General features: G+C 47.6%; 2 protein-coding genes across 4 annotated transcripts in view; one reads left to right on the forward strand and one right to left on the reverse strand.

Annotated features, from left to right (window-relative positions):
- Window positions 1-14639, reverse strand: part of SCAI (suppressor of cancer cell invasion) — a 32309-nt gene extending 17670 nt beyond the window's left edge. Inside the window, exons 1-5 of one of the 3 annotated variants that reach the window (XM_087944173.1) lie at window positions 14448-14627; window positions 8205-8303; window positions 4208-4430; window positions 678-810; window positions 309-404 (exon numbers count right to left, since the gene is read on the reverse strand). In XM_087944173.1, coding sequence (XP_087800299.1) covers window positions 309-404; window positions 678-793 — 212 coding nt within the window. In that variant the 5' untranslated portion in view covers window positions 794-810; window positions 4208-4430; window positions 8205-8303; window positions 14448-14627. Of the gene's footprint in view, window positions 1-308; window positions 405-677; window positions 811-4207; window positions 4431-8204; window positions 8304-14447 lie in introns of all 3 variants that reach the window. The other 2 variants (XM_087944175.1, XM_087944174.1) reach the window with 2 other exon arrangements.
- Window positions 14640-16160: 1521 nt separating this feature from the next.
- RPL35 (ribosomal protein L35) lies at window positions 16161-19008 on the forward strand. Its single transcript, XM_026686720.2, has 4 exons — window positions 16161-16261; window positions 17338-17474; window positions 17641-17722; window positions 18781-19008. Exons 1-4 carry the CDS (start codon window positions 16259-16261, stop codon window positions 18928-18930), a joined length of 372 nt encoding a protein of 123 aa, XP_026542505.1. The 5' UTR covers window positions 16161-16258; the 3' UTR covers window positions 18931-19008.
- The last annotated feature ends 6674 nt before the right edge of the window (window positions 19009-25682 follow it).

A 25682-nucleotide genomic window follows, 5' to 3' on the forward strand; every position in this document is an offset into this window, starting at 1 on the left:
TGCCTTCTGGGGCTTTGCAGAATTGGGGCAGCCCCTCAAAATATTGGAACTCTGCTATCATGTCACCCCTGGTCCTTCTTTTCCTCAAACTAGAGCTATTCAATTCCTTCAACTGTTCTTATGGGTCGTAGCCTCCATTCCCCAGTAAAGTATCACTAAAGGTGTCACCTAGTTTGGACAATGTTTGCAAGAAAACCGCCAAGCTCAGAGAGCACCAAAGATGATGACCTCCTCCTCCTCTTCCTCCCCCTCCTCCTTCTCCTCCTCCTCCTTCCCCTTCCCCTCGAAACTGGGAACAGTTCTCTTACCGATGCTGCTGTTGGAACTTCCAGAGCTTGGTGTAAACATCAAAGGTCCTGCCGAAATAAGATTGCCACTGCTTCTGCCCATATTGGGGCAAATCTCTGTAAGATAACAATTTAAAAAAACAAACAAACAAACAAACCTCAGTTTATCCCCCAGGAAGAAGAGGAGAAGTGACAGTTGGAGGGACATCCTCCGGGAGGCTTCCATTATATTCATCTTTCCATGCCTTAAAGAACCTGGCACAACAGGGGCTACCTAGAGAAGTGGGCAGCCAGGCCCTGCAATTTTGCATCCCCAAGGGAGGCCAGCGGGAGCCAACGCAGCTCCCTCCACGGGTGTGCAAGGAGACCCAAAGTCAAAAAACGACTCACCTTAAGCCGTTGAAAAGCTGTTTCGATTTATCCAGCAGGTAACAGAAATCGGTGACCGTTTTCCTCTCGCCCTGAGGAATGTCCTCATCTATCCCACACATGGACATGGTTTCCATTCGAGATAGACTCTGTCCTTGGGGGTGTGGGGGGGGAGAATGCGGAGGGGAGGGAAATAAAATAAAAGAGATTTAGAGACAGAGATAGAATGTTCTTTATTGGCCACGTGTAGATTGGACACCCCAGGAATTTGTCTCTAATGCAAAGGCTCTCGGTGTACATAAAAAAATAAAATGCATTCATCAAGAATCGTAAGAGACAACGCTTAGTGGTAGTCACAGGTTATTCATAAGCAATCAAATCATACCAGGGAACTCAATAAAAACAATATAAATTGCAATCTACAGGTCGAACCTGCGACCCCAGTGGAGCCCCAAATTTAAGCGAGACGTTTGTTAAGTGTTAAAAGTCTTTTAGTCCAACCTTATACAGGGTAGTCCTGGACTTACAGCACTTCGTTTAGTGACCTTAGAGAAGTGATAATGGCAGTGGGGGGAAAAAATGTGAGTTATGATCGTTTTTCACACTTACAAAGGGTTGCAGTATCTTCGTGGTCAGGCGATCACGAATACGATCACGATCAGCAAATACCTCACGGCCCACGTATTTTCGAAAGGCACCACGTTTTAAATCTGGAGGGTTAACGTAGATGGCCCTGCAATTTCCATGACCCTCAACCCAACCCCCGATCTCTTAAAGCATTCGTTAAAAAGACCTCCGTGTCTCCAAGCGAATTTTAGTTTTTAATTTTAGCAAAACTCTTTGACCTCCCTCCCTGGAAAAGCCTCCCAGCTGTACGTTCACATTTTTGCCCCATAAACATGTCACCCGGGATATATTCTGGTGATTGTGATGGATTCCTTTGGGCCAAACAATCTCCTGGGTGCAGAGCTTTTGCCCAATCTTAGCTGAGATGAGAAATCACTTCATAATTCCAGAGAGAGCAGGGATCAGGCAAGGAATGAAGCCAAAATCACCTTGCTTGCTTGTAATTCTGGGGCTTTCTGAATCGTTGGGAGCACCAGGAAAGCAGGCAGGTGTACCTGTCTACACAGAATTAGGATCTGCAGAGACCAGCTGGCAGTTTTTAGAGCTTAAACTTTAGCCACCTAAATGTTGGGCTCAAAGGTGGTCCTACCTCAAGGGCCACCTGTACACCTTCCCATCGCCCCTGCATTTAGCTCTACTTGGAAGAAGTAGTTCTCAATCAGCCTCCTGAATCCTCCTGGTCTTATGCACAGAAAGGTGAAGACAAGGTAAAAAACCCCACAGGATTGAGCAAGCAAGTAAACAAGGTGGTATGAACGAGGTATGGAAGAGGAAACAGATGGAGAGAGAGAGAGAGAAAGGCAGAATACACAGAACTGAAAAATGAGCAAGCTGAGAAAATGCCAGTCTGGCTTCAAATGGATAAAAACAAATTTGAGGAGTGGGAAGGAGAGGATAGAGAGAAGCAGACAGGCTAAAAATACCCCAGATGCAGCCAAGGAAGTGGGAGAATGATGGAAAAAAAAAAGGTAGAAAGTGGGTTTTTCTTTTTTTCCTCCCCTTCACAGAGGAACGATTTTGCAGAGCGATGGTTAAAGATGCAGAACTGCATTTAAGACCCATTAGCGGCAAACATTTTGATCTACAGTTGGAAGCTGGCTTATATACAAGGGATCGCGGAGCTGATCAAAAATATATTTTTAAAAAAGGCAAGGGATTCATCAAAAGGCATTTCTGCCCGTGTTTACATCGTCAAACTTTAAAAACTGACTTTTTTTTTTTTTTTTTTTTAAAGAAGAGATTGGACAGCCATTTGTCTGGAATGGAGGGAGGAGGAAAGAAAGGAGGAGGAAGAGAAGGGGAAGGGCAGGGTGGGAGGGAGGGAGGACTTGGGAAAAGGGAGGGAGGAAAGGAAGGAAGGAAAGGAGGAGGAGGAAGAAGAGGAGGGGGAAGGGCCCTTATTTTTCAAAAGCCTTCCCTAAATCCAAACAATAACCTTCTCCCACGTGGGTTCTCCCCAGATCAGCAGATACACGGATCAGCTGCGTCCCTCCGGGGACCCAGTTCTCAAATTGCTATTAACAAGCAATTAGGGCTGGAAAGGCAAGGGAGTGCCACATGGGTTGATTGGAGGCCAGGTTTTGCCCGCTGCGCCAAGGGGCCGCAACTTCGACACCGGAGCCGGGAACGCAAGATTTGAACCCCTCCTGCCTTGACGGCAAGGGCGGCTCAGTCCAGAAAGGACCGATCTCAAATCAGCTATAAGAGGCGGGTGGATGGATGGATGGATTTGAGACGGCTTTGCCAGCAATGAAACATCTTTTGTGACTTATACAGGCGGCCACATGGCTGTGGAAAGGCAGCACTTGAGCATCAACAGGAAGCTCTCCAGAGCACAGGTCGTCCTTGACTTACGACCATAATCCCACCCCCAAATTCCTTCTACTAAGCGAGACAGTTGGTAAGCGAGTTTTGCTTTCTGCTCCCAATTCTGGTCCTAAGTCAAAAACCTACCTTCTGTCAGTGGGTTAACAGCCCGGATGGGGTGCTGACGCCTTCATCGCCACCCGGATTTCATAGTTGACCCATCTTTTTTTTTTTTTTTAATCCAGTTTATAACCACAAAAAAGGAGGAAAGAAAATTGGGGGAGAAGGGATCATAAAGGGACCAAAAGGAACTGACTTCCAACTTTTCTTCGGTATAGATACAGATAAATCATAAAGTAACTACTGAGTTACTTTTTGTTCTCTTAAGCAACAACACAGGAACTTAATTTTAAATATATATGAATTAAAAGAATCAAAACAACACTCGAATCATGTAACAAAATAACCTCTTCCTCCAAGTTGAAACAAACATTTTAAAAGTTCTCTTCTCTCTCTCCTCCCTTCTTTTCTTGTCTATTTGTGTCTTCTCCCTCTCTTCTCTCTCCTTTCTTCTCTTCTGCCTCTTCTCTCTCCCTTCTTCTCTTCTCTCCTTTTCTCTTCTCTTTTCCCTTTTATTCCATTCAATTCTCCAGGTAGCCAAGGAGGAATAAATGAATCCATTAGGAGAGATTAATACCCTCCTAATCCAAGGAATAAATTCCATGGGCAGGTTAACTGACAGACGAAAAGGACCTTATGGCCCACCTGCTTTGATGGCCCCCAAAATAAACAGGAATCTCACTGAACAATGGTGCCTCTGCCTATGACAGGAACAAAAAGCCCTTTTTCACTGATCTTTTTCTGGTTTAATTAGCAGGCAAATTACTTCCCCGAGTTCCAGCCAAGATTTGGACAGTGATAAGGTTTCTTATATAGAAAAATATATATATATATCAGGTTTTGATCCAGTGAAGCTCCTTGGCTAAAATTAGAAAAGGTCTAATTAAAAGTATAATTTTAAGGTCTAAATAAAAGTATAATTAAAACATTCTCTCTCTCTCTCTCTCTCTCTCCCCCGTCTTCTCCAGCAGTTTTAATTGCTTCATTTCTCGGCTTACCTTTTCATAAACTGCTGGAACACTTTGCCAGAGAGAACCACCACCTGGCAATTCTGAAGAGAGTTGATGGATGCTTATTTACCCTTTGTAAACTCAAGAAACTGTCCCAGAGGACCAGGAAGAGTTTCCAGGATGGTCAGGTTCCATCCTTCACAGTTCTGGTTAAGAAGAGCCCTGGCCAAACCAGTAGGCTAGGAGAAGACTTCTATCTGAGCCACCAGTCCTGCGTGGAGAGGAGGAGGAGGAGGAGGAGGAGGAGGAGGAGGAGGAGGAGGAGGAGGAGGAGGAGGAGGAGGAGGAGGAGGAGGAGGAGGAGGAGGAGGAGGAGGAGGAGGAGGAGGAGGAGGAGGAGGAAGGATGGATTGTGGGCTCTTTGGTGCTCTCTGAGCTTTCTTGCAGATATTTCATTACCCCACTAGGTGACATCATCAGTGCTACAAGGGAATGGGATTTATGGAGGAGGTGGAAGAGGACAAGGAGGACTGGGATCCTTGGTGTTCTCTGAGCTTGGTAGTTTTATTGCAGACGTTTCATTGCCCAACTAGGTAATGTCAATCAATGCGAGAAGGGAGTGGGGTGTGTGGATTGGAGGAAAAGGAGGAGGGAGAGGGAGAGGAGGACCTTGGGGTCCTTGGTCCCCTCCGAGCTCGGTGGTTTCCTTCATTTGGGGTATGCTGCCTGGGGAATTCTGGGAGTTGGAAGTCCACCCATCTTAAAAGTTGCGACAGGTGAAAACACACACCGGTCTCTGTTGCCTGGCATGTGAGGCAAACGAGGACAGCGAAGGCTGTCACACCAAAATACTCTCCCAGGTGAAAGGAAAGCAAACCATCAACCTGCCTGGGAGCTTTGCTGGTGGCCCCACGGGAGCTTCTGAAAATCCCAGCCCAGAAGGGACTTCCCGAGAGGATGCACGACGCCAAGAAGAGAAAGGGGAAAATCTGCCAGGCGGCCATCCCAGAAGGGTTGGGATGGAGACACAAAAGGGGAGAGAAATTAAAGAGAGCCAAGGCTTGGGGCGCGCGGGGAAGAAGGAGCAAAATAAAATCCTTGTTATTTTTAGCCTTTCAAAAGCAGCACAACGATGGGCGGAAAGAGCAGAAGCCAATTAAGATGGCAAGGACAATGCGAGCTTTAGGCCAACTCTTAGAAACAGCTGATAGGCCTACCTTGAGATGAAGTGGGGGAGGAAATATTTTAATTCTATTTATTTTCCACTGGTTTTTTTTTTTTTTTTTTTTGCCCCCTGGCCTTTCTGATTTGTTTGTGTGTAGTGGGAGGATCAGAAAGCGATTCTAATCCTAGGCTCCAAATATACAAAGTAGTTTGGCCAGGCGCACACGCAGGCGGTGCTTACCCCCAAATAGCCACCTCTTTGACACGATTCTACCTTGAAATATAACAGGGGAGGCAGAAAAGTTGGGGGTGGGCTTGTTTTGGTCAATCTGCAGCAGAAGCTGGCTGGAAACCCCCCCCCCTCTGCAACCGAGGGGACTGGCAAAACTAAAAACCACTGGCTGGATTACCCAGGACTAGGGGTGACTTGATAGCAGTCTTCCAATATTTGAGGGGGCTGTCCCCAAAGAAGAGGGAGTCAAGCTATTCTCCAAAGCCCCTGAGAGGCAGGACAAGAAGCAACGGATGGAAACTAATCAAGGAGAGAAGCAACCTAGAACGAAGGAGGAATTCCCCGACAGGGAGGATAATTAAGCAGTGGAATTGCTTGTCTCTTGAAATTGTGGGTGCTCCAACACTGGAAGTTTTTAAGAAGAGACTGGACGGGCCATTTTGTCCAGGGTGGTATAGCTTGAACAGGGGGTTGGACTAGAAGACCTCCAAGGTCCCTTCTGACTTTGGTCTTCTGTTCTTCGGCTGCTTTGTCTGCAAAGATCTTTGGATTCAGCTGCCAGCCCAGATTTTCAGGAAGGCCATTTAAGTGGCCTCAGATTTACACTTCTCTGAACAAATAACATCCGTGCTTCCTTTGGAAAGGCCAGTGTCTGAAGGTGTGAATTTGATCGTGCCTCTGGGAAGGTTTTGAAAATAACAAAGAGCAGAGGAGGTGTGTGTGTGTGTGTGTGTGTGTGTGTGTGTGTGTGTGTGGTTTTTCTTCTTTTGTCTTGCCAAATAGACCAGCTGCAGATCCCTTCAAATGTGCAGTATTGTGCAACATTTTTTATTTTTTTTTTGGTCTTTTGCGGTGGGTTAATTGATGTACAGATGAATTACTTGATACTTGCCAAAGATGGGCCTCGGTTGCTTTCGGGGCTTTCTTCCCTTCATTTTTAAACAGTGCTTGTTTTTTACTGCAAGAAAAATTAGTTGCCTTCTGGAGGGGGAAAAAAGCACCTCTGGAATAAGCAATAGAAATTACGTGACGGAGAACTTCCACCAGACACAATCCCCAAACTGTGTTAAACCTTGCAAGTTCCTTTTTTTTTTTTTTTTTTTGGAAAAGAGGTGGGTTTTCCCCTCCTCCAAAGACACCTGAACCTCACAGCTTTCTTTGCACTTCCAAGTGGCCAACAGCAAAATCTCCATACATACTACAGTTGCCAACTTTTTAATATTTAGGAGTACCCAAGAAAAGCAGCTGGCCGGAAAGATACAATTACAAAAACGCCATTCCTTTTATTCTGCCTGCGTGATGATATACGATCTGCCCTTAAGCTGGCTCTCTCCTTCCACGCCAAGCTCAGACATTCCTCCAGCTTGGGTCAATATAATTTAGACCCAGGACCGTTCTTCAGACAAGGAAAACCACTCCAGGATATAGACTAATCTAATCCTATGGAAGGCCTTCGAGTGAGCTCTTGAGGTTTTTACAGCAAGGGGAAAGGAGAAGGCACTGCAAGAGGTTTATGATTTGCCCTGTTTTACTGGGCTTCAGCTCCAGTAAATTTACTCTTGGAGTAGATCCATCCCATAAAAAAAAAAACCCAATAATCACCAGCTCACAATTCTCCCCTTGATTGAACATACATCAATGCAAAACTTAGGAGTCCTCATTTCAAAAGATCTAAGCCGTAGAGCTCACTATAACAGCATTGCCAAAAAAGCATTAAGAGTTGTTAAGCTAATTTTGCGAAGCTCCTTCTCTGCTAACATTGAACTGCAAACCAGGGCATACAAAACCTTTGCCAGACCAATGCTTGAATACAGCTTATCTGCCTGGAATCCACACTATATAACGGACATTAATACGATTGAGCGACTCCAGAGGTATTTCACGAGAAGAGTGTTGGACCTTATGATTCTTGACTCTTGACAGATGTTATCTTTTCTTTTATGTCCACTGAGACCATTTGAACCAAGACAAATTCCTTGTGTGTCCAATCACACTTGGTCAACAAAAGAATTCTACTACTAATACTAACCAAATTCAGGCGTGACAGTGGTCGCTCCGTCACTGGAGGTTTCCAAGAAGAGACGGGACTTGCCCCTTGTCTGAAATGGTCCAGGGTCTCCTGCTTGAGCAGGGGGTTGGACTAGAAGACCTCCGAGGTCCCTTCCAGTTCTATTCTAATGGATCGAAGGGCTTAGCACTGTTGGCGCCTAGGAGCCTTAAGCTCGCCCTTCCAATCCAGAACTTTAAAAAGAGGAGAAACGTCTCCATTTGGGTCCCTCCGACACACTGTCTATGCCACCTCCTCGCCAAGACATGCTCCGGCGCCAGGCTGGGATCCCTGGCAGGGCAAGAGCTGTGTCAGTTTGTTCGGCCCCCAATCAGCACCCCTTTTCCTGCCTCGCTCCTGGGGAAGCTGGAAGTTTGCAACCGCCACACGGTGCGAGGGCGACAGAGACTTTGTTGTTCTAATTACCAAGAGCCAACAGGCTAATCATTATTTTCCTCTCGTCACCCACGTGGAAAATTGTTAGAAAGCCTTTTTTAAAATTAGCTAGGCGCCCACAGTTCAACGAAAGGGGGGTGAGGAGGATACAGGAAGGCAGGGAAAGAGGCCTTGGTCGGGCGGAGGAGCCTTGTCAGAAGACCTACCTTAGCTCAGGAAAGCCGCTTCCCCGACCGGAGACCCATCAACTCTTAGAGAGACCCATCTGGCGTGCCCGGTTTGTGACGGAGACACACCGGTGTTACCTGGAAGGGACACAAAGGATGGGCAGATTGTAAAGACTGGCGAGAAATGCTGTGACGACTTTATTCACCATCATTGGGTGAATATATACCACCGCTCAGGAGTAGAGAAGCTAAAGGTAAAAGGTTCCCCTCCTTGCACATCCGTGCTAGTCGTTTCCGGCTCTAGGGGGCGCTGCTCATCTCCATGACAAAGCCGAAGAAGAGCCAGCGCTGTCCGAAGACGTCTCCGTGGGTCAAGTGGCCGGCAGGACTAAACGCCTTCGAAGGCGCACGGAGGAACGCTGTGGCCTTCCCACCAAAGGGGTCCCTATTTTCCTACTTGCATTGTTTACGTGCTTTCAAACCACTAGATTGGCAGAAGCTGCTGGGACAAGGAACGGGAGCTCACTCCGTGACGCGGCGCTAAGGGTTCGAACCGCCGAACTGCTGACCTTTCTGATCAACAAGCTCAGCGTCTTTAGCCCCTCAGCCACCGCGCTCCCTTCTAGAGAAGGAAGAAGGGACAGAAAAATCTCTCTCTCAAAAAAAAGAAGAAGAAGAAAGAAAGAAAAAAGTGCCAAAGAGAAAAGAAGAAGAAAAAAAGTAACGACTTCCAATTTTGGGGGGGTTAAAATCAATAACAAAAATAATACAATCTCAACCTTAGCCTGTAGGTTTCAAGATGGACAAAATGGATGGAAACTAATCCAGGAGAGAAGCAACCTAGAACTTAAGGACAAAAATTCCTAATAGGGAGAACAATGAATCAGCGGAACAACTTGACTCCGGAAGTTGTAAACCCTGGAAGTTTTTAAGGTTTTAAGAAGAGATTGGACAACCATTTGTCTGAAGTGGGGTAGGGTTTCCTACCTACGCAGGAGGTTGGACTAGAACAGGGGTCGCCAACCTTTTGGATCGGGATTTTTTTTTATTTTTATCAAATTTATTTTAATAAACTGCTTTTGGAGTAAAAAAAAAAAATCTAAAGGTAAGTTTTCTGTTTAAGAGACGTGAATAATTTAATTTATTCAGCAATAAACGGAGCTTAGTTATGGAGCATGAGGCTGTATGTTCTGCAACATTGGGACTGTCAGTGAGTCAGCGGCAGGTCAGACAGAGATGACAGTTCCTGTCAGTGCGAACAATTAATCGGGGGAACAACTTGCCTCCGGAAGTTGTAAATGCTCCAACACTGGAAGTTTTTAAAAAGATGTTGGATAACCATTTGTCTGCAGCGGTGTAGGGTTTCCTGCCTAGGCAGGGGGTTGGACTAGAAGACCTCCAAGGTCCCTTCCAACCCTGTTATTCTATTCTATTCTAATTTTAAAATCATTCGAAACCTCCAAACCTAAAATCAAAGTTTCATTTTTCTCTCGCCCACACCTAGAGGTCCGGGCAAAGAGTGTAGAAGCGGAAACAAAACTAGGATAAATCTATTAATAAAATGGTCCATTTCACCATCTCTGTTCAAAGTTTAGCACCGAAGGGAGTTAACCAAGCCAGGATCCCTGTCCTACCAGGGCTGTCAAACTAACCCTTGAAGAGGTTGAGGGGATAGTCGCAGAGGAACCAACTGCCAGCAGCAACAGGCTCCGATAGTTAAGGAGGCAGGTTGTCACATCCTGTCACATCCCCCAGACAGGCAGAGGAACACCTGGGAACAGGAAACCTGAGAATTACCTTTCTCCCGCAAGCAACCCTGGGGGAAGTGGGGGCTGTAGGAAGCTGCAGGACAAAGAAAAGGTGGCCCCATCCGTGATGCAAAGCCAGGGAAAGGAGCCAGTTCTCTCTCTTCTGCACATCGGGTGGCGGCGCGCCAATTTTGCTCCGATACCCAGCCAAGTCCTGCCCCGTTACCTCAAGGAGTCAGGAAATGCATTTCTACTACTGCAGCCAAGTTCCTGGAGAGCATCTACGTCTAGCATGTACAGACAGAAAAAGAGACAGAGAAAAAAACTCTTCTGGGAGTAATAGAACCTCTTAGGGAAAACAACTAGACCTGTTTTGTGACGGAAAGGGCCCAGTTGCAACCAAGTTGGGCCCCTTTCCTTCTAGGCAGGACGATCGAGCAAGGTTATGGCTTGAGTAGAGTCAGAGTAAGAGAGGAGGGGAAATGGCAAATCTAGACAGCGTACCAAAAAGCAGAGGCATCCCGCTGTCAACAAAAGGGCGTAGAGCCAAGGCTTTCCCGGTTGCAATGCGTGGCTGGGAAAGTTGGACCATAAGGAAGGCTGAGCGCCAAAGAATGGAGGCCTTTGAACTCTGGGGTTGGAGAAGAGTCCTTGGACTGCAAGGCCATCCTACCGGTCAGTCCTAGAGGAGGTCCACCCTGGCTGCTCTTTAGAAGGCCAGGTCCTGAAGAGGAATCTCAAAGACTTTGGCCAACACATGAGAAGGAAGGACTCGCTGGAGAAGAGCCGAATGCTGGGAACGATGGAGGACCAAAGAAGAAGAAGGGGATGGCAGAGAAGGAGGGTGGCTGGATGGAGTCCCTGAAGCAGTCGGCATGAGCTTCAATGGACTCCAGAAGATGGCAGAGGACAGGAAGGCCTGGAGGAACGTTGTCCATTTGGTCGCGATGGGTCGGACGCAACTTCACAACAACAAGAAAGGTGGGGGAGGACAGAGAAATGCCTTTCAAATACCCCAAAGCCAGCTCTGGGTTTGCATTCTCCACCCCAAGCAGGAACTAGGACGACACTTTGTGGAGATCCACCCAAAAAGAAAGACATCATAAAGTCCAACAGCTTCAATCAAGCTCTGGCATCTAATCGGAAGCCCTTAAAACCCCCATAAAAACTCAACGAGCGCATTCAGAGTCTTGATGGGTAAATTCACTCCGGAATTATCTGACTTCAACTTTAGCCTGTTATGCCTCTCAGTCTCTTCTTAGATGTCTTAAGCAACTTGATTCTCAATCATTTATGTCACCATGGGAGGGACAGATAGATAGGCAGATGCAGATATACAGATAGATGAGAGAGAGAGAGAGAGAGAGAGAGAGAGAGAGAGAGAGAGAGAGAGAGAGAGAGAGAATTTGTACACACATATACATACAAACATAGAGAACATAGAACCATACTGGAGGAAAAAAATCCTATAAATAGAGTGACGCCATTAGTTTATGGGAGATCTTGCTTGTTCTAATCCTCTGGAAACATACATATATTCATGTGTATATCTATATATATATATATATATATAAAAGCAAAAGACCCCTCATGCATCATCACAAAATCTCCATAACCGTAAAGCCTACAAACTTGAAATTTGGCCCGTAGGTTCCTCTTGGCTTCTAGGGGCTCACTAAGAAAGGATTTTTCGAAATGACCCTCAGAGCATTTAGAGTATTTCCTATATTATTATTAACACGCTCTGATGCTAAGGAGTTCTACTCCCCCTCCCCGCCTGAGAAGAAAACTCTTCCAAATGCAAAACACAAGCAGAGGAGGGGAACTCCCACTTGAACAAAGGGTGGGACTAGAAAACCTTCAAGGCCCCTTCCCAGACTTCTCCTGTAACAAACGAAGGCTTCACCAGTCCCAGACCACAAATCAGATGAAAACTGAGTTTCATCAAGGTCACCTTTACCATAACTGCCTCTTTCTGTGGAAAAGCACCTCTTAAATAACGAAGCGTTGCCTCCGTGAAGGACTAACCAGACAGGAAAAAACATTTAAGAAAAAGTACCTGGTATCTAGCAGCATCTCTGATCAACTGAAGACCATTCCTAGGAAATACAGGTAGTCCTCGAGTTACAACAAGTGGGCCCCCAAACGGTCACTGAACGAACTGTTGTAAGTTGAGGGCTACCTGTACAGACAGGCAATTCTACTCTAGGGCAGGAACAGGACGGGGGGGGGAAAGAGGAAAGTCCCAAGCTATAAATATCCTTTGGGAATAAGCTGGTAGTAACAAGAATTCAAAGGGAAAAATGAAAACAGAAACCTGAAGTCTACTGTCTTCAGAGGAACTTCGACACCTTGGCGAGATCCGCTTGTTAAAAGCAAGAAGGGGTGTTAGGTGTGTTTTTGCTTTGATTGCTTTGATTCTCACACTTGGGAGAAATTAAAAGGCTGCAGGGAAAAAAAAATATCTGTCTCTCCCACTTCTCCCCCAAGCAAACCTCATACAACTCCCAGGTATGTGTGTATGAATCACACACATCCACCGAACTGCTGCAACATTAATGGGGAGACAACATTTGTGTAGTGGGAAAGAACCAATAACCAATTGATCGTTATTTAACTGGGAAGAAGATCTGCAGATTGTGATTCTGGAATTGGGGGGGGGGGGGGGAGAAGAGAGAAGCCAGCAACAGGGCAGAGGGAGAAGCCAGCACACAGATGTACTACTAGACAAACAGAATCCATAAAATGCTTCAACTGTACATCACCCAAAAGCTCAAAGGCGCTCTGCAGAACAAGAAACTCAAAACCCCCCACAATTTTAGGACTCCAGAATGCTGAGGGGGTTTCTCTCTGGGGGGGGCTTCCCCCATTCACACACACACACACACACAAATGCAAAATAAAAAATAAATAAAATGAAAGTCCAGGAGAGGGAAGGGTTCGTTGAACATCACCGTTTCTGGTGCCATCTATTGTCTGATAGACCCTTGTGGAACATCTTCAAGCCATCCTTGGGGAGCCCCAACAACACCCCAAATTTCCCAGAATGCTCTGTTTTGCAGACCTTTCTCCCCCTCCACATACACACACACACACCATTGTCCACAACCGTTGCTCTGAATAACACAAGCTCCCTTCCCTTCCCAGCCCCAAATCACAACAACAACAACGGGCTTAGTTCTTGACACCTTTCCCAATCTCACCTGCGTGCTACAACCTTCCCGGTTGCCCTCCAACTCACTCCTGGAGACCTCCCCTCACCCTACATCCCCCCCTCCATAATTTCAACAAACACACACACACACACACACACACACCAGTTTCTCCTCTGCCCCTCATCTTGGCAACCCCCCACCCACCCAAATCCTCTCCTTGGGTTCTTCCCTTCTTGTCGGGAGATCCGTGTCCCCAATCTGCTCCCTTGTCCTTTCAGGGTCACCTCTCTCCACCCACCCACCCATTTCTACTCTGCGTAGACCTCCCGGCGTCTCCAAGGCCAGCCTTCCTCCACGGTGGTGGACCTTCCCATCGGCATGGAGGGTGGGGGGCTCGGCTGACACCCAACAGGGATGCAAGCAGAGGATGGAGGAGACAGGAGGCTGTCCTTCCAGATCTTCTCAGGAGACCCTTCTGCCCCGAATCTCCTTCTCCGACCCCCCCACCCTCAAGCCTTCATCGTGCATCAACGAGGCTACTTCTCTCTCTGCCTCTCCCCCTCATTTAACATCTCCCCCTCCCTATTGTCCCCCACCCGAATGGCAAACTCAACCTCCCAACCACCCCTCTGCACCTTCCCTAAAAACTCTCTCAATCCCCCCACCCACAATTGAGATCTTGCAGCAGCACCCTCATTCTGCTTGGAGCCCCCTCCCAGAAGCCCCTCACCCCTTAAATGGCACCTCCAGCCCCCTCCCCAATGGCAGACTGAACCTCCCCTCTCAATTTTGCCCAAAACTCTCTCGATCCCCCTCCACCCAGAATTGGGATCCTGCAACAACAGCAACCCCCCTCATTCAGCTTGGAGCCCCCCACACCCTGGAAGCCTTCCCCACACCCTCTACATGGCCCCTCCAGCCCCTCCCCAAATGGCAGACTCCTCTCCCCAAACCCTCTCAATCCCCCAGATCTTGCAACAGCACCCCTCATTCAGTTTGGAGCCCCCCACCCACAAAAAGCCCCTAAATGGCAGCTCCAGCCCCTCCCCAAACGGCAGGCTCAGCCTCCCAAGCCCCCCCTCTCAATTTTGCCCCAAACTCTCTTGATCCCCCCCACACCCGGAATTGGGATCCTGCAGCAGCACCCCTCGTTCTGCTTGGAGCCCCCTCCCCAGAAGCCCCGCCACCCCTTCAATGGCCCCTCCAGCCCCCTCCCCAAATGGCAGGCTCAGCCTCTGCGCCCCAGACCCTCCCGCGCCCAGACCCCCAGATCCCTCGACAACCCCCTCCCCAAATCCCTGCCCCCGACCCCTCCCTCGTTCTTTCCCTCCCCCCGCGACCCTCCCCTGCCCCCATCTTAGGCTGGCAGCAGCCCTTACCGAGAGGCCGGGCCGGTTGAGGGCAAGCGCGGGCGGGCGGGCCGGCCCTCTCGGCATCGGCGCTGCCCAGCCGGAGCTGAGGGGGACTCGGCGTTGGCTCGCTGGCTCGCCCCAGGTGAGGGAAGGATGGAGCGGCGCCTCCCCTCAGCCTAACCTGGGCACGGCCTCGCCCGCTCCGCCTCCTCGCCCAGGAGGGCCCGCCATTGGCCGCACGCCCTCAGCGGCGATCCCCGATTGGCCGAGGAGGCTGCCACTCGCGCGGCTCCTGGCTCTCGCCCTCAGCAAGTCCCGGGCGGCCGTCGGGAGAGGGGGCAGAGAGGGGAGGGGGGAAAGAGAGCCCGAGCGACCCCTGCCGGTCAGAGCGCGGCGTTGCCCCCGCGGGAGGCGCTTCCTGCTTTACCTGCCGGCTGGCAGGCACCGAAAGGGGGGCGCGCGTGGCGGACACACGCTGGATGCTCGCCCGGCCTTTCGGGGGTCCAAGCGCTCTCTAAGTGACAGCAGAAAGCCTTACCCCCCTCCTCCTCCTGTCGCGCGCGTGCATAGGTGCGCGTGCACACACACGCTCGTACAACACACGCATACCTACCTTGTGCATGCCCATCACAGCACGAATGCACACCTCACCCTCAGGAGAGCCATTTTCTGTGGAGTGCAAAGATGTGCAATCCCGTGTTTGTGGGTGGTGTGTATATATCTGTTTGTCTGTCTATCTACATACCTACGCACAAACACACACACATATATACCTACCTATCATATCATCTCTCTTACCTACCTATCTATATTTCTGTCTGTCTGTCTGTCTGTCTACTTTTATCTGCCTGCCTGCCTGCTTTATCTACCGGTATCTATTACCTATCTATATATCTACCTACCTACACACAAACCCACACATACATATATACATATATCTATCTACCTATCATTTCTCTACCTATCTACCTATATCTATCCACACACACACATACATGCATATATACCTACCTACCTATATCTCTAACCTACCTACCTACCTATATCTCTACCTACCTACCTACTTATATCTCTATCTACTTTCTATTTACCTACCTACCTATCACTATATATAGCCATAAAATACAAATGCACACCTCACAGCAAACTCAAATTCTGTATGTATATATATATATATATACCTGTACATAGACAAAGTTGTACAAACCTAACCTGCAAACGTTATTTATATTAAAAACAAACTCAATCCTCTGAATTGAACTGACCATGCACAAACACACACACACACATACACACAAACAATATACAAAAACAGACGGAGCTGTGGGCAAACGGGTAACATCCGCATCTACCAAACAATGCAGTACAACAGGCTCAAGTAGCAAGCAGGCAGGCTTAGGAAACTCATTACATCCTAACAAACGCACTGACAACAAACGCGCGAGTTGTGATTGTTTTGCACGCTAATTTTACTTGGGCAAAAATGGCATGGTTTGCAATAAATCATCAATGCATCATCTATGCGTTATTAAGAGAGGCTCCTATCCCCTCCTTTAAAAAAATTTTTTAATTAGCCGGCTGATCATTATAATTGCTCCCTAATTCGATCCCGGAATTGATCAAAGCGCCTAACGATCCGTTGCCAAACGCGGATTGAAAACTTCACTCTCCCAAGGACTAAACCATTCCAACAAGGGGGAGGAGAGAGAAGAACTCAACTCTTCTCCCCCCCCCTTAGCTTTGCTTTCATGGTTTGATCCGCACCGCGGGCTTCCTGTCCCTTCCCGGCTTCCGTCCTTTCCTTTCTCGTCGGCGGTAGCAGGTCCCAGTTTGCAGTCATGGTAAGAAATTGCCGGGGCGAGGGGATCGGTCCGAATCCGGTTCCATCGGTTCCGAGAAGGGGGTTTGGGGCCGGGGTTTACGTGGGGTTGGCGGGGGAAAGGCTGCTTGAGCTGGGCCGCCCCATATGAGGAATGGGAGGGCGGCGGGAGGGCAGCTATGGGGCGGAGAGTTGAATAGGCCGCGCTGGGGCATAGAAGAAGCGAGGGCTTTGCAAGGACGGGATGGGGGGCGGGGGGGGGGGGGACACAAAGTGGGAAGAGAAAGAAATGCTTCCGGGTTGTGAGCCCTTCGCTCAGGTGGGCTTTGTAGTCCCCTTCGTTGCCTTGGATTAGAAGCGGGTCCCAGGAAGAGCAAATGCTTTATGGGCAGGACCCAACCTTTTAGGCAACATGGTGTTTCCGTAGAGTATACCTTAACCAGGCAAGGTTTGGGGAATTCTGGGAGCTGAAGTCCATAAGGTCTCCAAGTTGCTATGGGAGATTCTGGCCATAAAACCACTGGAGGCACAGTTTGCACTTTTTTGGGGGGGGGTCTGGAGCATCACGTGAGAACCGGCTGCCCCCCTCCCAAAAAGAAGTGGGGGGAGGGTGTTTGGGGCTTTCTAGGAATGCCAATTTTAAAAGGTGTTTGTCCCAGTGTGGCTTTTCACAAGTGGAGAAATGGGGACAACCGACGTGGTTGGTGCTTGATGGCACCAGGATGGAATGTGGGCGTGCAAACACGGGCGTGCAAACAGCGGCCGATGTTGGTCCAGATGTACCTGTGGCCTGATCCATCACAATCTCCATTCGTTTGATGTTTGCAATACTGGGAATAAATTTGGGGTTTTCCATATTTGTTACTGTGTGTTGTGCACCAAAATAACATGCTCCTTTTTGTAACTTTAAATTGCTTAAATAAAGTGACTTGAATCCCACATAATAACCAAAGTTGGTCAGATAACGCACTTGTTTCTCCCTTTTTAAAAATTATTCCTAGTGTGGGAAGTTGCTTTTTTTTTTGTTTATTGCAAAAACAGTGTTTATAAAGCTGTCCACCTTTTGCTCTGTGATGCTAGATGTCCTTCTGCTCCTAGGCCAAGATCAAAGCCCGTGACTTGCGAGGGAAGAAGAAGGAAGAGCTGTTGAAACAGCTAGATGACCTCAAGGTGGAATTGTCTCAGCTCCGCGTTGCCAAGGTGACTGGTGGAGCAGCTTCCAAACTCTCCAAAATGTGAGTTTTTTCCCCCTGTGCTTCTCCGGACTCTCTATTGGGGTTGAAAATGAAGACCCCCCAAACTGTGATGGAATAAACCAGGATTGTTTGTTGCTTCTCTGATCTGATCCTGAATTCCCTCCTGTGATTTATTCATATATATTCTTTTTTTTTAAATTTCCAGCCGGGTGGTTCGCAAATCCATTGCCAGAGTGCTGACCGTCATTAACCAGACCCAGAAAGAAAACCTCAGAAAATTCTACAAAGTGAGTCAGAAGCATTAATTCCTTCCTCTTTTTGTTGAGATTCCTTTGGGTGGGAAGCCTTGTGCCCCGAGAATGACCAGTTGGGGTTACTTTGCGGACTGTGATATAAATACGAGGCTGGTTTAGCCACGGAGAGGGGGAGGTTTAATGGCTCAGTGGTTAAAGACACACAGCTGGTCAGCTGGAAATCTTGACAGCTCGGGTTCGAGACCTGAGTGTTGCGTGATGGGAGTGAGTTCCCGTTCTTTGCTCCAGCTCCTGCCCACTCAGCAGTTCGAAAGCATGCAAATGCGAGGAGATAAATAAGGTGCCACTTTGGTGGGAATGCGACTGCATTCCATGCGCCTCGGTGTATCTTCATGCCAGCTACATGACCATGGAAAATGATGGCTCCCTCGGCGATGAAATGAGATGAGCACCCCTCCCTAGAGTTGGAAACGATTGGGCAGGACAAACCTTTAAAATATTTTAGACACCTGAGGGCCGACTCTAGTGGCTTGCAAGGCTATCACCCAGCACTGCTTACCATTCCGTGGATGCAGTGTGAATCCGCTCTTGCAAAAGCAGGTTTCCTGCTGGGTAGCTTTTGGCAAGCCAGTTTGGTCAGGCCTCTATCCACCCAGGTACATTACGCTCTCAGGGTGCTCCGTTGTTTCATTTGCATCACGCTCAAAATTGACAATCGGAAGCCAATTTCTTCTGATCTTAGAGGTGTCAGGTGCAATATTGGTGTAATGTTGCAGCGTAGATGATTGATTGGTCAAGAATCTGATCAGGTAACCTAAATTGGCACTCAGATAAGGGTCAGTGGAATTTAGAAGGGGTGGTGCTCTTGTGGAAACACAACGATTCTAAATGGATGGCGCCCTTAATTCCCCCCTCCTAGCTCTGCCTGCTCTTCTACAAAAGGTGGCATACAATATCAAGGGTAGCCATTGATAACCTCTGAGAAGTTCCTCCCAGACGTTGCCATACTCAGCCCCACACACTGTATTCTGAGCATCCAGCATTTAACAGGCTGTGTTGAACTTCTCTTTTTTTTTCCTCCTTGGCCACAGGGCAAGAAGTACAAACCGTTGGACCTGCGTCCGAAGAAGACACGAGCCATGCGGAGGCGGCTCAATAAGCACGAAGAAGGCTTGAAAACCAAAAAGCAGCAACGGAAAGAGCGACTTTATCCTCCTCGCAAATACGCCGTGAAGGCCTGAGCCGGTCACTTCGCTATATTGACTTGTCGAAGAAGAACTGGCCCATTAAAAAAAAAGTGTTGTTTTTTTCAACAAAAAGATGAGACTGGTGGTGGTGTCTTTTGGGGAGCCCCCGTTGGGCTTGGGGATCAGTAGGGGTCCCTAGCTTTGACGGGTTACTTACCTGCGTGGCTAAGATGGGTAGGAAGAATTTCTCCCTTCTCCCGTCACGTTATTAAAAGTCACGGTCCCCCACTGAAAAATAAGCAGAGGGGGTCTTTGACGTAATGGCCACAGTTGCAGGGGCATTGAAAAAGGGATGACCCTTTTCGCACAACTTCCCTGTGGTCACATGATTGAAATTCAGACCTCAATGTCAGGATTCCGGCAGTTGCCCCAATTAAATCCTGAGTCTCGAGCCAAACTTCCAAAACTTCAAAGGGGTTTATTGGGAGTTAATATGTCCGGCACCGCCTGGGTGTAGCCGACTCTTGAGACACATTGTCACCCTTGACCCTGGTTTTCCCCCCACCCCCTGGCTGTATCCTAATTCATATTCTCCAATGGGACACCTCCATAGCCCAGAGTCATCAATCAGGCTCTCCAGTTAGATATTTGCACAGCAGAAACTTCAGTCACCTAGTTACTATCTTTGAAAAACTATGGAATGCACTTTCTATTTCCAAGCTGCCTCACTGCTCTTTTAAACCCCTTTCCCCCCACCTCCCTTTCTGCTGGCAGCTCTAAAAAGGCCATAGGGATATTTTATGAGTCGACACTCGGCAAGAGGTTCAGAATTCATAAGGTTTGCAGAGCCCTGGGGTCGTGCGTTCACATTTTGCAACTTCCCTACAGACAAAACGGGGAAGCCAGATCCGTTCAACAAACACTTTTTTAACAACTGCAAGGGATCGCTTTTAAACCACTGGCACGAAACGTACAATGGGGCAAATCTCGCTTAACAGGGCTCCACTAGTAGGTTGAGGACTACCTGTATAGCAAGATTCAGGGTTGAGGGAAAGCCTCCCCCCCCCCCCCAAAAAAAAATACAGAACCTGGTTATAATTTGTTTCCCACCTTTAGGGGTATGGATGAGTTCGGTAGTCAAGGAGAACCCAATAATGGTTAAAGTCTTGAGATCTTGGCCTCTTCTGGCAGATGCGTTGAAGGGAAGGATGGCAGGCGCATTTCATTCTCATTATAGGTTTTATGGGGGGGGAAAACTCTGCCTTGTGAAGCATCTTGACAAGACAACATTCCATCTGTGGAACTTCAAAGTTAATATTCAACATCCTCAGAGTGAACTCTCCGTCCCAGTTCCTAGCTCGGCTCTTTCAACCTGTAGACCAAACTGGAAATATCGCCATTCTCCCAGTTCTTCGTTGCCCCTCATGGTTTCCTCCTCTTTCTTCTCTTCCAACTTGACTTCCTATTTGCTGACCACCAGCATGAAGTTCCAACCTGCAGCCGTTGGCCAGTTCCTCCTTCCTGGTTCCTCTTAAGGACAGCATGAAGTGTTTTTCAACCAGTCCCCTTGTTGGTTAGTTAAAAGTAGCCTCAAGGGTGGCGTCATATCAAAAAGGAAGTTGTGTTGCTAATGTCCCAGCTTTATTAATTAATTATACCTGCCCAAATTTTGCATACAATAGCAAACCAAAGAGGAGAAAAACATGCAAGAAAAGAGGGAAAAAAACCAGAGTTAAGCATACAGGTGATTTCTAGCTTCTTTTCAAAGGATCATTAGATTCTCCTTGTCCCTTATTGGGGTTTATATATCTCTCTCTACCAACCATATTTATTGTACTTGCTGCCCAATTATGCATGCATTGTCAATCTATTCTGCCTTTATTGCATCCTGCCTTCCTTGTTTTTACAAGGCAAGGAGCCTATCCAACACACACTCCTTATTTTCCTTACAACAGCAACCCTCGTGAGATAGGTTGCTCTGAGAATGCCTGGCCCAAAGTCACCCAGCCAGCTTTCATGCCTAAGGCAGGACTAGAACTCACAAGTCTGCTCTTTAGCCTGGGGCCTTAACCACTAGACGATCAGTATTAAAATAATTAAAAGATGCTGACCGGTTTCGAGTGCTTATGTTTTAAACGTTATCCCAGGACATGACATTTCCTTTCCCTTTGCAAATCTTTCGCAAATTTCCGTTTCCTTTTCAGAGAAGGCAGTCAGGCTGGAGCCCTTTCTGGCTGGCCCCAAAATTTATTGCTGATCTCAACAGGCTAAATGCAGTAGCAGCAGCAGTAAACATAAATGTGAGCCGTACCGTTGATTTCATGTTGCTTTTAAGCTCAAAGTCTCCCCCAAGTCGTGCTGGGCCATGACCATGTCTGTTGAGTTTTGACTAGAACCTTCTAGATATTTTTTTTTTCTGCCTGGATTTCAAGTGGAGGGGAGAATTTAAGAATTTAATTTCAGAATTTGGGGGTTTTTTTTCTCTTTCTTTGCAGCAATTATATTCCCAAGTTAGCTTCGTAATTCTGAAAGTCGAGGGACTCCTAATCATGCACTTTTTTTTCCCCCAAGCTCAACTGAATTTATGCTGAGCCCTCACCTTAAATTCCTCCTCCAAGAAAACCCAGAAGGTCCCACCTCTTTTGGGGCAGCATCTCGGTCATTGCCCCATCTCAAAATGATGTCATTGCCTAAACATGACCTTCCTGTAGTTTTTAAAACTCAACAGACATGGTCATTTTCTTTGTGCAATCAAGTTGCAGGAACTGGGCCTGGCTAGTCTAGGACCAGGGGAGGCAGGAGAGCAGCCTTCCAATATTTGAGGGGCTGCCACAGAAAGGAGGAAGGGCCCCCAGCTATTCTCCAAAGCACCCAAAGGCCAGACAAGGAACAATGGATGGAAACTGATCCAGGAGAGATTCAACCTGGAAACAGAAGGAAGTTTCTGACAGAACAATCAACCCATGGAACAGAAGTTGTGGGAGCTTCATCCCTGGAAGCTTTCAAGAAGAAACTGAACTGCCATCTGTCAGAAGTGGCGTAGGGTCTCCTGCATGGGTGGGAGGAGGAGGAAAGAAGAAGAAGAAAGAAGAAGAAAGAAGGAGGAGGAGGAGAAGGAGAAGAAGAAGAAGAAAGAAGAAGAAGAAGAAGAGAAGAAGAAGAAGAAGAAGAAGAAGAAGAAGAAGAAGAAGAAGAAGAAGAAGAAGAAGAAGAAGAAGAAGAAGAAGAAAGAAGAAGAAGAAGAAGAAGAAGAAGAAGAAGAAGAAGAAGAAGAAGAAGAAGAAGAAGAAGAAGAAGAAGAAGAAGAAGAAGATCATCCTAGATTTCTTGCCTTCCCGGGTTGCAAATGCAGCTGGACATCAGGCTAAGATGACCTCAGGCCATCCATCCATGATTCGATCTGACGTGGGCAACCCTGTTTGGCAGGTTCTGGATAACCATGCATGCAAAGCAGTTTCTGCCAGCGAGCTCAGGGAAAGCCCCTCCCATTGGATGCTTGCTGCTAAATATTTCTCCAGGGTTAGGCACAAACAGCCGTCCCAAAAATGGGATACAAATGATTGTAGGGAGAGAGCCTGGAGAGGCAGACCGTTGCAAAAGTAAGAATATCAGCACAAGGAAGATATTTCCTTTCTGTCCTCCTTCCTCCTTTCTGCTTCTTCCTCTTTCCCTCCCTCCCTCCTCTCCTCCTTCTCTTTCTACTCCTCCACCTCCTTCTCATCTATGCAGATTCTCAATCATCCAGGTCATGATTTGTCCCATAAGTGCTTATTTCCCCCCCACACACCCAAGAGGCAACTGGGCTTTATGGTTTTTCTTTGAAGACATTTCACTCCTCATCCACCCAGAAGATAGAATATCGGGAGTTGGAAGGGGCCTTAGAGATCTTCTAGTCCAACCCTTGCTCGAGCAGGAGGAGACCCAATACCATTCCAGACAAATGGTTGTCCAGTCCCCTTTTTAAAGCCTCCAGAGATGGAGCACCCACAATTTCTGAAGGCAAGTCCTTCCACTGACTGATTGTTCTTCCCTTGTCAGGAAAATGTCTCCCTAGTTCTAAGTTGCTTCTCTCCTTGAGTCTCCATCCTTCTAGTTTCCATGCTTCTAGTCCTGCCTTCAGGGGCTTTGCAGAAAAGGCTGAGCCCACACCCCCTCTTCTTTGGGGCAGCCCCTTAAATATTGGAAGACCGCTTTCATGTCACCCTTGGTCCTTCCTGTTTCACTAGACGAGAGACTACAGTTCCTGCAACTGTATTTCAGCTTGCAATAGACTCTTATCTCTAAAACTGTATTTGCCTCTTGCTTCATCCTTTTGTCATTCTCTTTGCTTTTCCCTCTGGGCTTTTACCTTTAGGACAGGTATGCAAAAGAGGGAAGGTAATCTGTCCATTGTTGAAACTCATTTCACATTTGCATGTAGCTGTCTCTCAGGCTAAGAGAGCAAGGGAGCAGAAACAGTCCCGGGGAAAAAACATCAAGCCAACATCAAGGGAAACTGAGGAATGTCATAGATGGAGCTGCCCAGCCTGGCTAGAGAAAAACTTCGTGCTGGTGAGTGAGCAGGGCCTCTTCAGGCAGGTTCCTCTTCCAAGAGTGATGGGAGGAGAACCTCAACCTCCTTTTGTTGGCGAGATCGGTTCTCTCTCTTCTCTTATCAGGAAACCAGGTTATAGGATCTCTGACTTTGGAACTTGCATGCAGGGAGATCTGGGTTGTCAACGCTAAGAACTATGGCTCCAAGAAGATCCATTCTTCTTACCAAGTTTAGCTTTGATGTTGAGAACCCGACAGTTGGTCTCCCATCCCTGGGCTAAGCTAGAAAATGTGGATTGGCTTCACCCTCCCGCTGGATTAAAAGCAGCTTTGGGGTCCCTTTCCAAAGAAGAACAGAAATCGAAATAACAGGCTCCCAAGGCTGCCCGTTTACAGAGGAGGAAAAAGGAACAATTAAATAACAATTTGCCCAGTTAGGGAAGCCTGGGATCCGATAAAAGGTAGTCCTTGAATTACAGCCATTTTGAATGCAAAATTTCCATCGCTAAGCTAAGTATTTTGATCACGTGACCATGGGGAACGCTGCAACGGTCATAAGTGTGAAAAATGACCGTGTCACTTGGTTTTCAGTGCCGTTGTAATTTGGTAAATGGTCACCAAATGAACTGTTGTAAGTCAAGGACTACTTGTAGGCCTACAAGTGTGCCTGCCATCCACCTGTCTTCAGAGGTCTTGTCTGAAAGGATGAGCCAGAGAGAGGATGGAATGGTCCTTGGGATGTGGCCATCTATGCTTCCTAGTTTCCCCCTAACTGTTGGCTATGTTGGCCAGAAGAGTTGGTCAGTTTTAGTTTGGTAAGATTTGGAAATGGGCCACCTGTCTGTGGAGGTTCTCCAAGTCATGGTTGTCCCCAAGGTGATTTTTTTTTCTTCTGGAGGCAACTGGACTTTCTGGGGTTTTGTTTTCGTTTGAAGACGTTTCACTTCTCATCCAAGAAGCTTCTTCAGCTCTGACTGGATGGTGGGGAACAGAAGGATTGATACTCCTTGCAGACAGCTGGTCATTTGCATCCTTTCTGGAGGTTCGTTGAGGCCGCTTGGAGGTTTATCTGTGTCCTCAGGGTCACCGAAGTGATGCAAATGGTTCCTGTAGACTGCAATTTTCTCTTTCTAAATCCATTGCTACTCCCACACCATTCGAAAGGTGTTCACCCCAAATTGTATAGGTAAAAGTCTACAGGCAACTGGACTTTCTGGTTCTTGAAGCTGTTTCACTTCTCATCCAAGTCCTCACTGTGAGTGTGTGTGTGTGTGTGTGTGTGTGCACGAAGGGAAGCTCAGCCAATCTCGTTGTACACATGTTGTACTCTGACAATAAAGGTAATAATATACTGTGACATATACTGTGGGGAATGGAACTGACCTGAATGATGGAGAATCCCGACAGACTTTTAGCCATGCAATTTGGGATGGACACCCTTTGAATGGTGTGGGAGTAAGGATGGATTTCCAGAGGGGGGAAAAATTGCAGACTACGGGAACCAGCTGACCCCGAGGACACAGACAAACCTCCAAGTGGCCTCAATGACCCTCTAAAAGGATGCAAACGACCAGCTGTCTGCAAGGAGTATAAACCTTTCTGTTCCCCACCATCCAGTCAGAGCTGAGGAAGCTTTTGGGATGAGAAGTGAAACATCTTCAAAAGGAGAGAAAAGCACTTTTGCGTAGGTGGGGATGTGAAACAGGCCAGGCCTGGTTAGTACATGGATGAGACAACTAGATCACCCTACATTGAGGAAGTCGACATGACTTCAGGAAGGTCAACAAAGCCCCAAATTAAAAATTACAACATTTTTGCACGCACGGGTTCCAAATTCCCAGGAACTAAACGGGAAAGGAAGTTGACCATCCTTTCTGAGTTTTCAGAATATTTTCGCTTCTTCCTCCCTCCGGCTTCTACTGGCTGGCTGAGACCATCGCTCTCGCGCTGCTGCCATGGAAAACAGACCATGCTCAATCCCACCTCCTGACTTTGAAGATTTCAGGGGTGTGTGTGTGTGTGTGTGTGTGAAAAAAAAGGTGGGGGGTGTTTCTGCCTGCTGTGGGAATGTCTTCATTGTCCTGTTTGGGCCACACTACAATCCTTGGCTCTCTTCCTAAACACCCTTTTCGCCTCTCTGGCTGACCTGAGCTTGGTTGGTCAGTCAGTCAGCCTCGCAAGCACGTCCAACCCACCCGGTTCCTGTGCAGCCGGGAGGCAGCCAATGGAGAGAGCTGTTGGCCAAGGAGATGTGTGTGTGTGTGAGAGTGTGT

The sequence above is a fragment of the Notechis scutatus genome, chromosome 15 (assembly GCF_049901735.1).
Source record: "Notechis scutatus isolate UNSWTSFEM ecotype Mainland chromosome 15, rNotScu1.2, whole genome shotgun sequence".
Lineage (NCBI taxonomy): Eukaryota > Metazoa > Chordata > Lepidosauria > Squamata > Elapidae > Notechis > Notechis scutatus.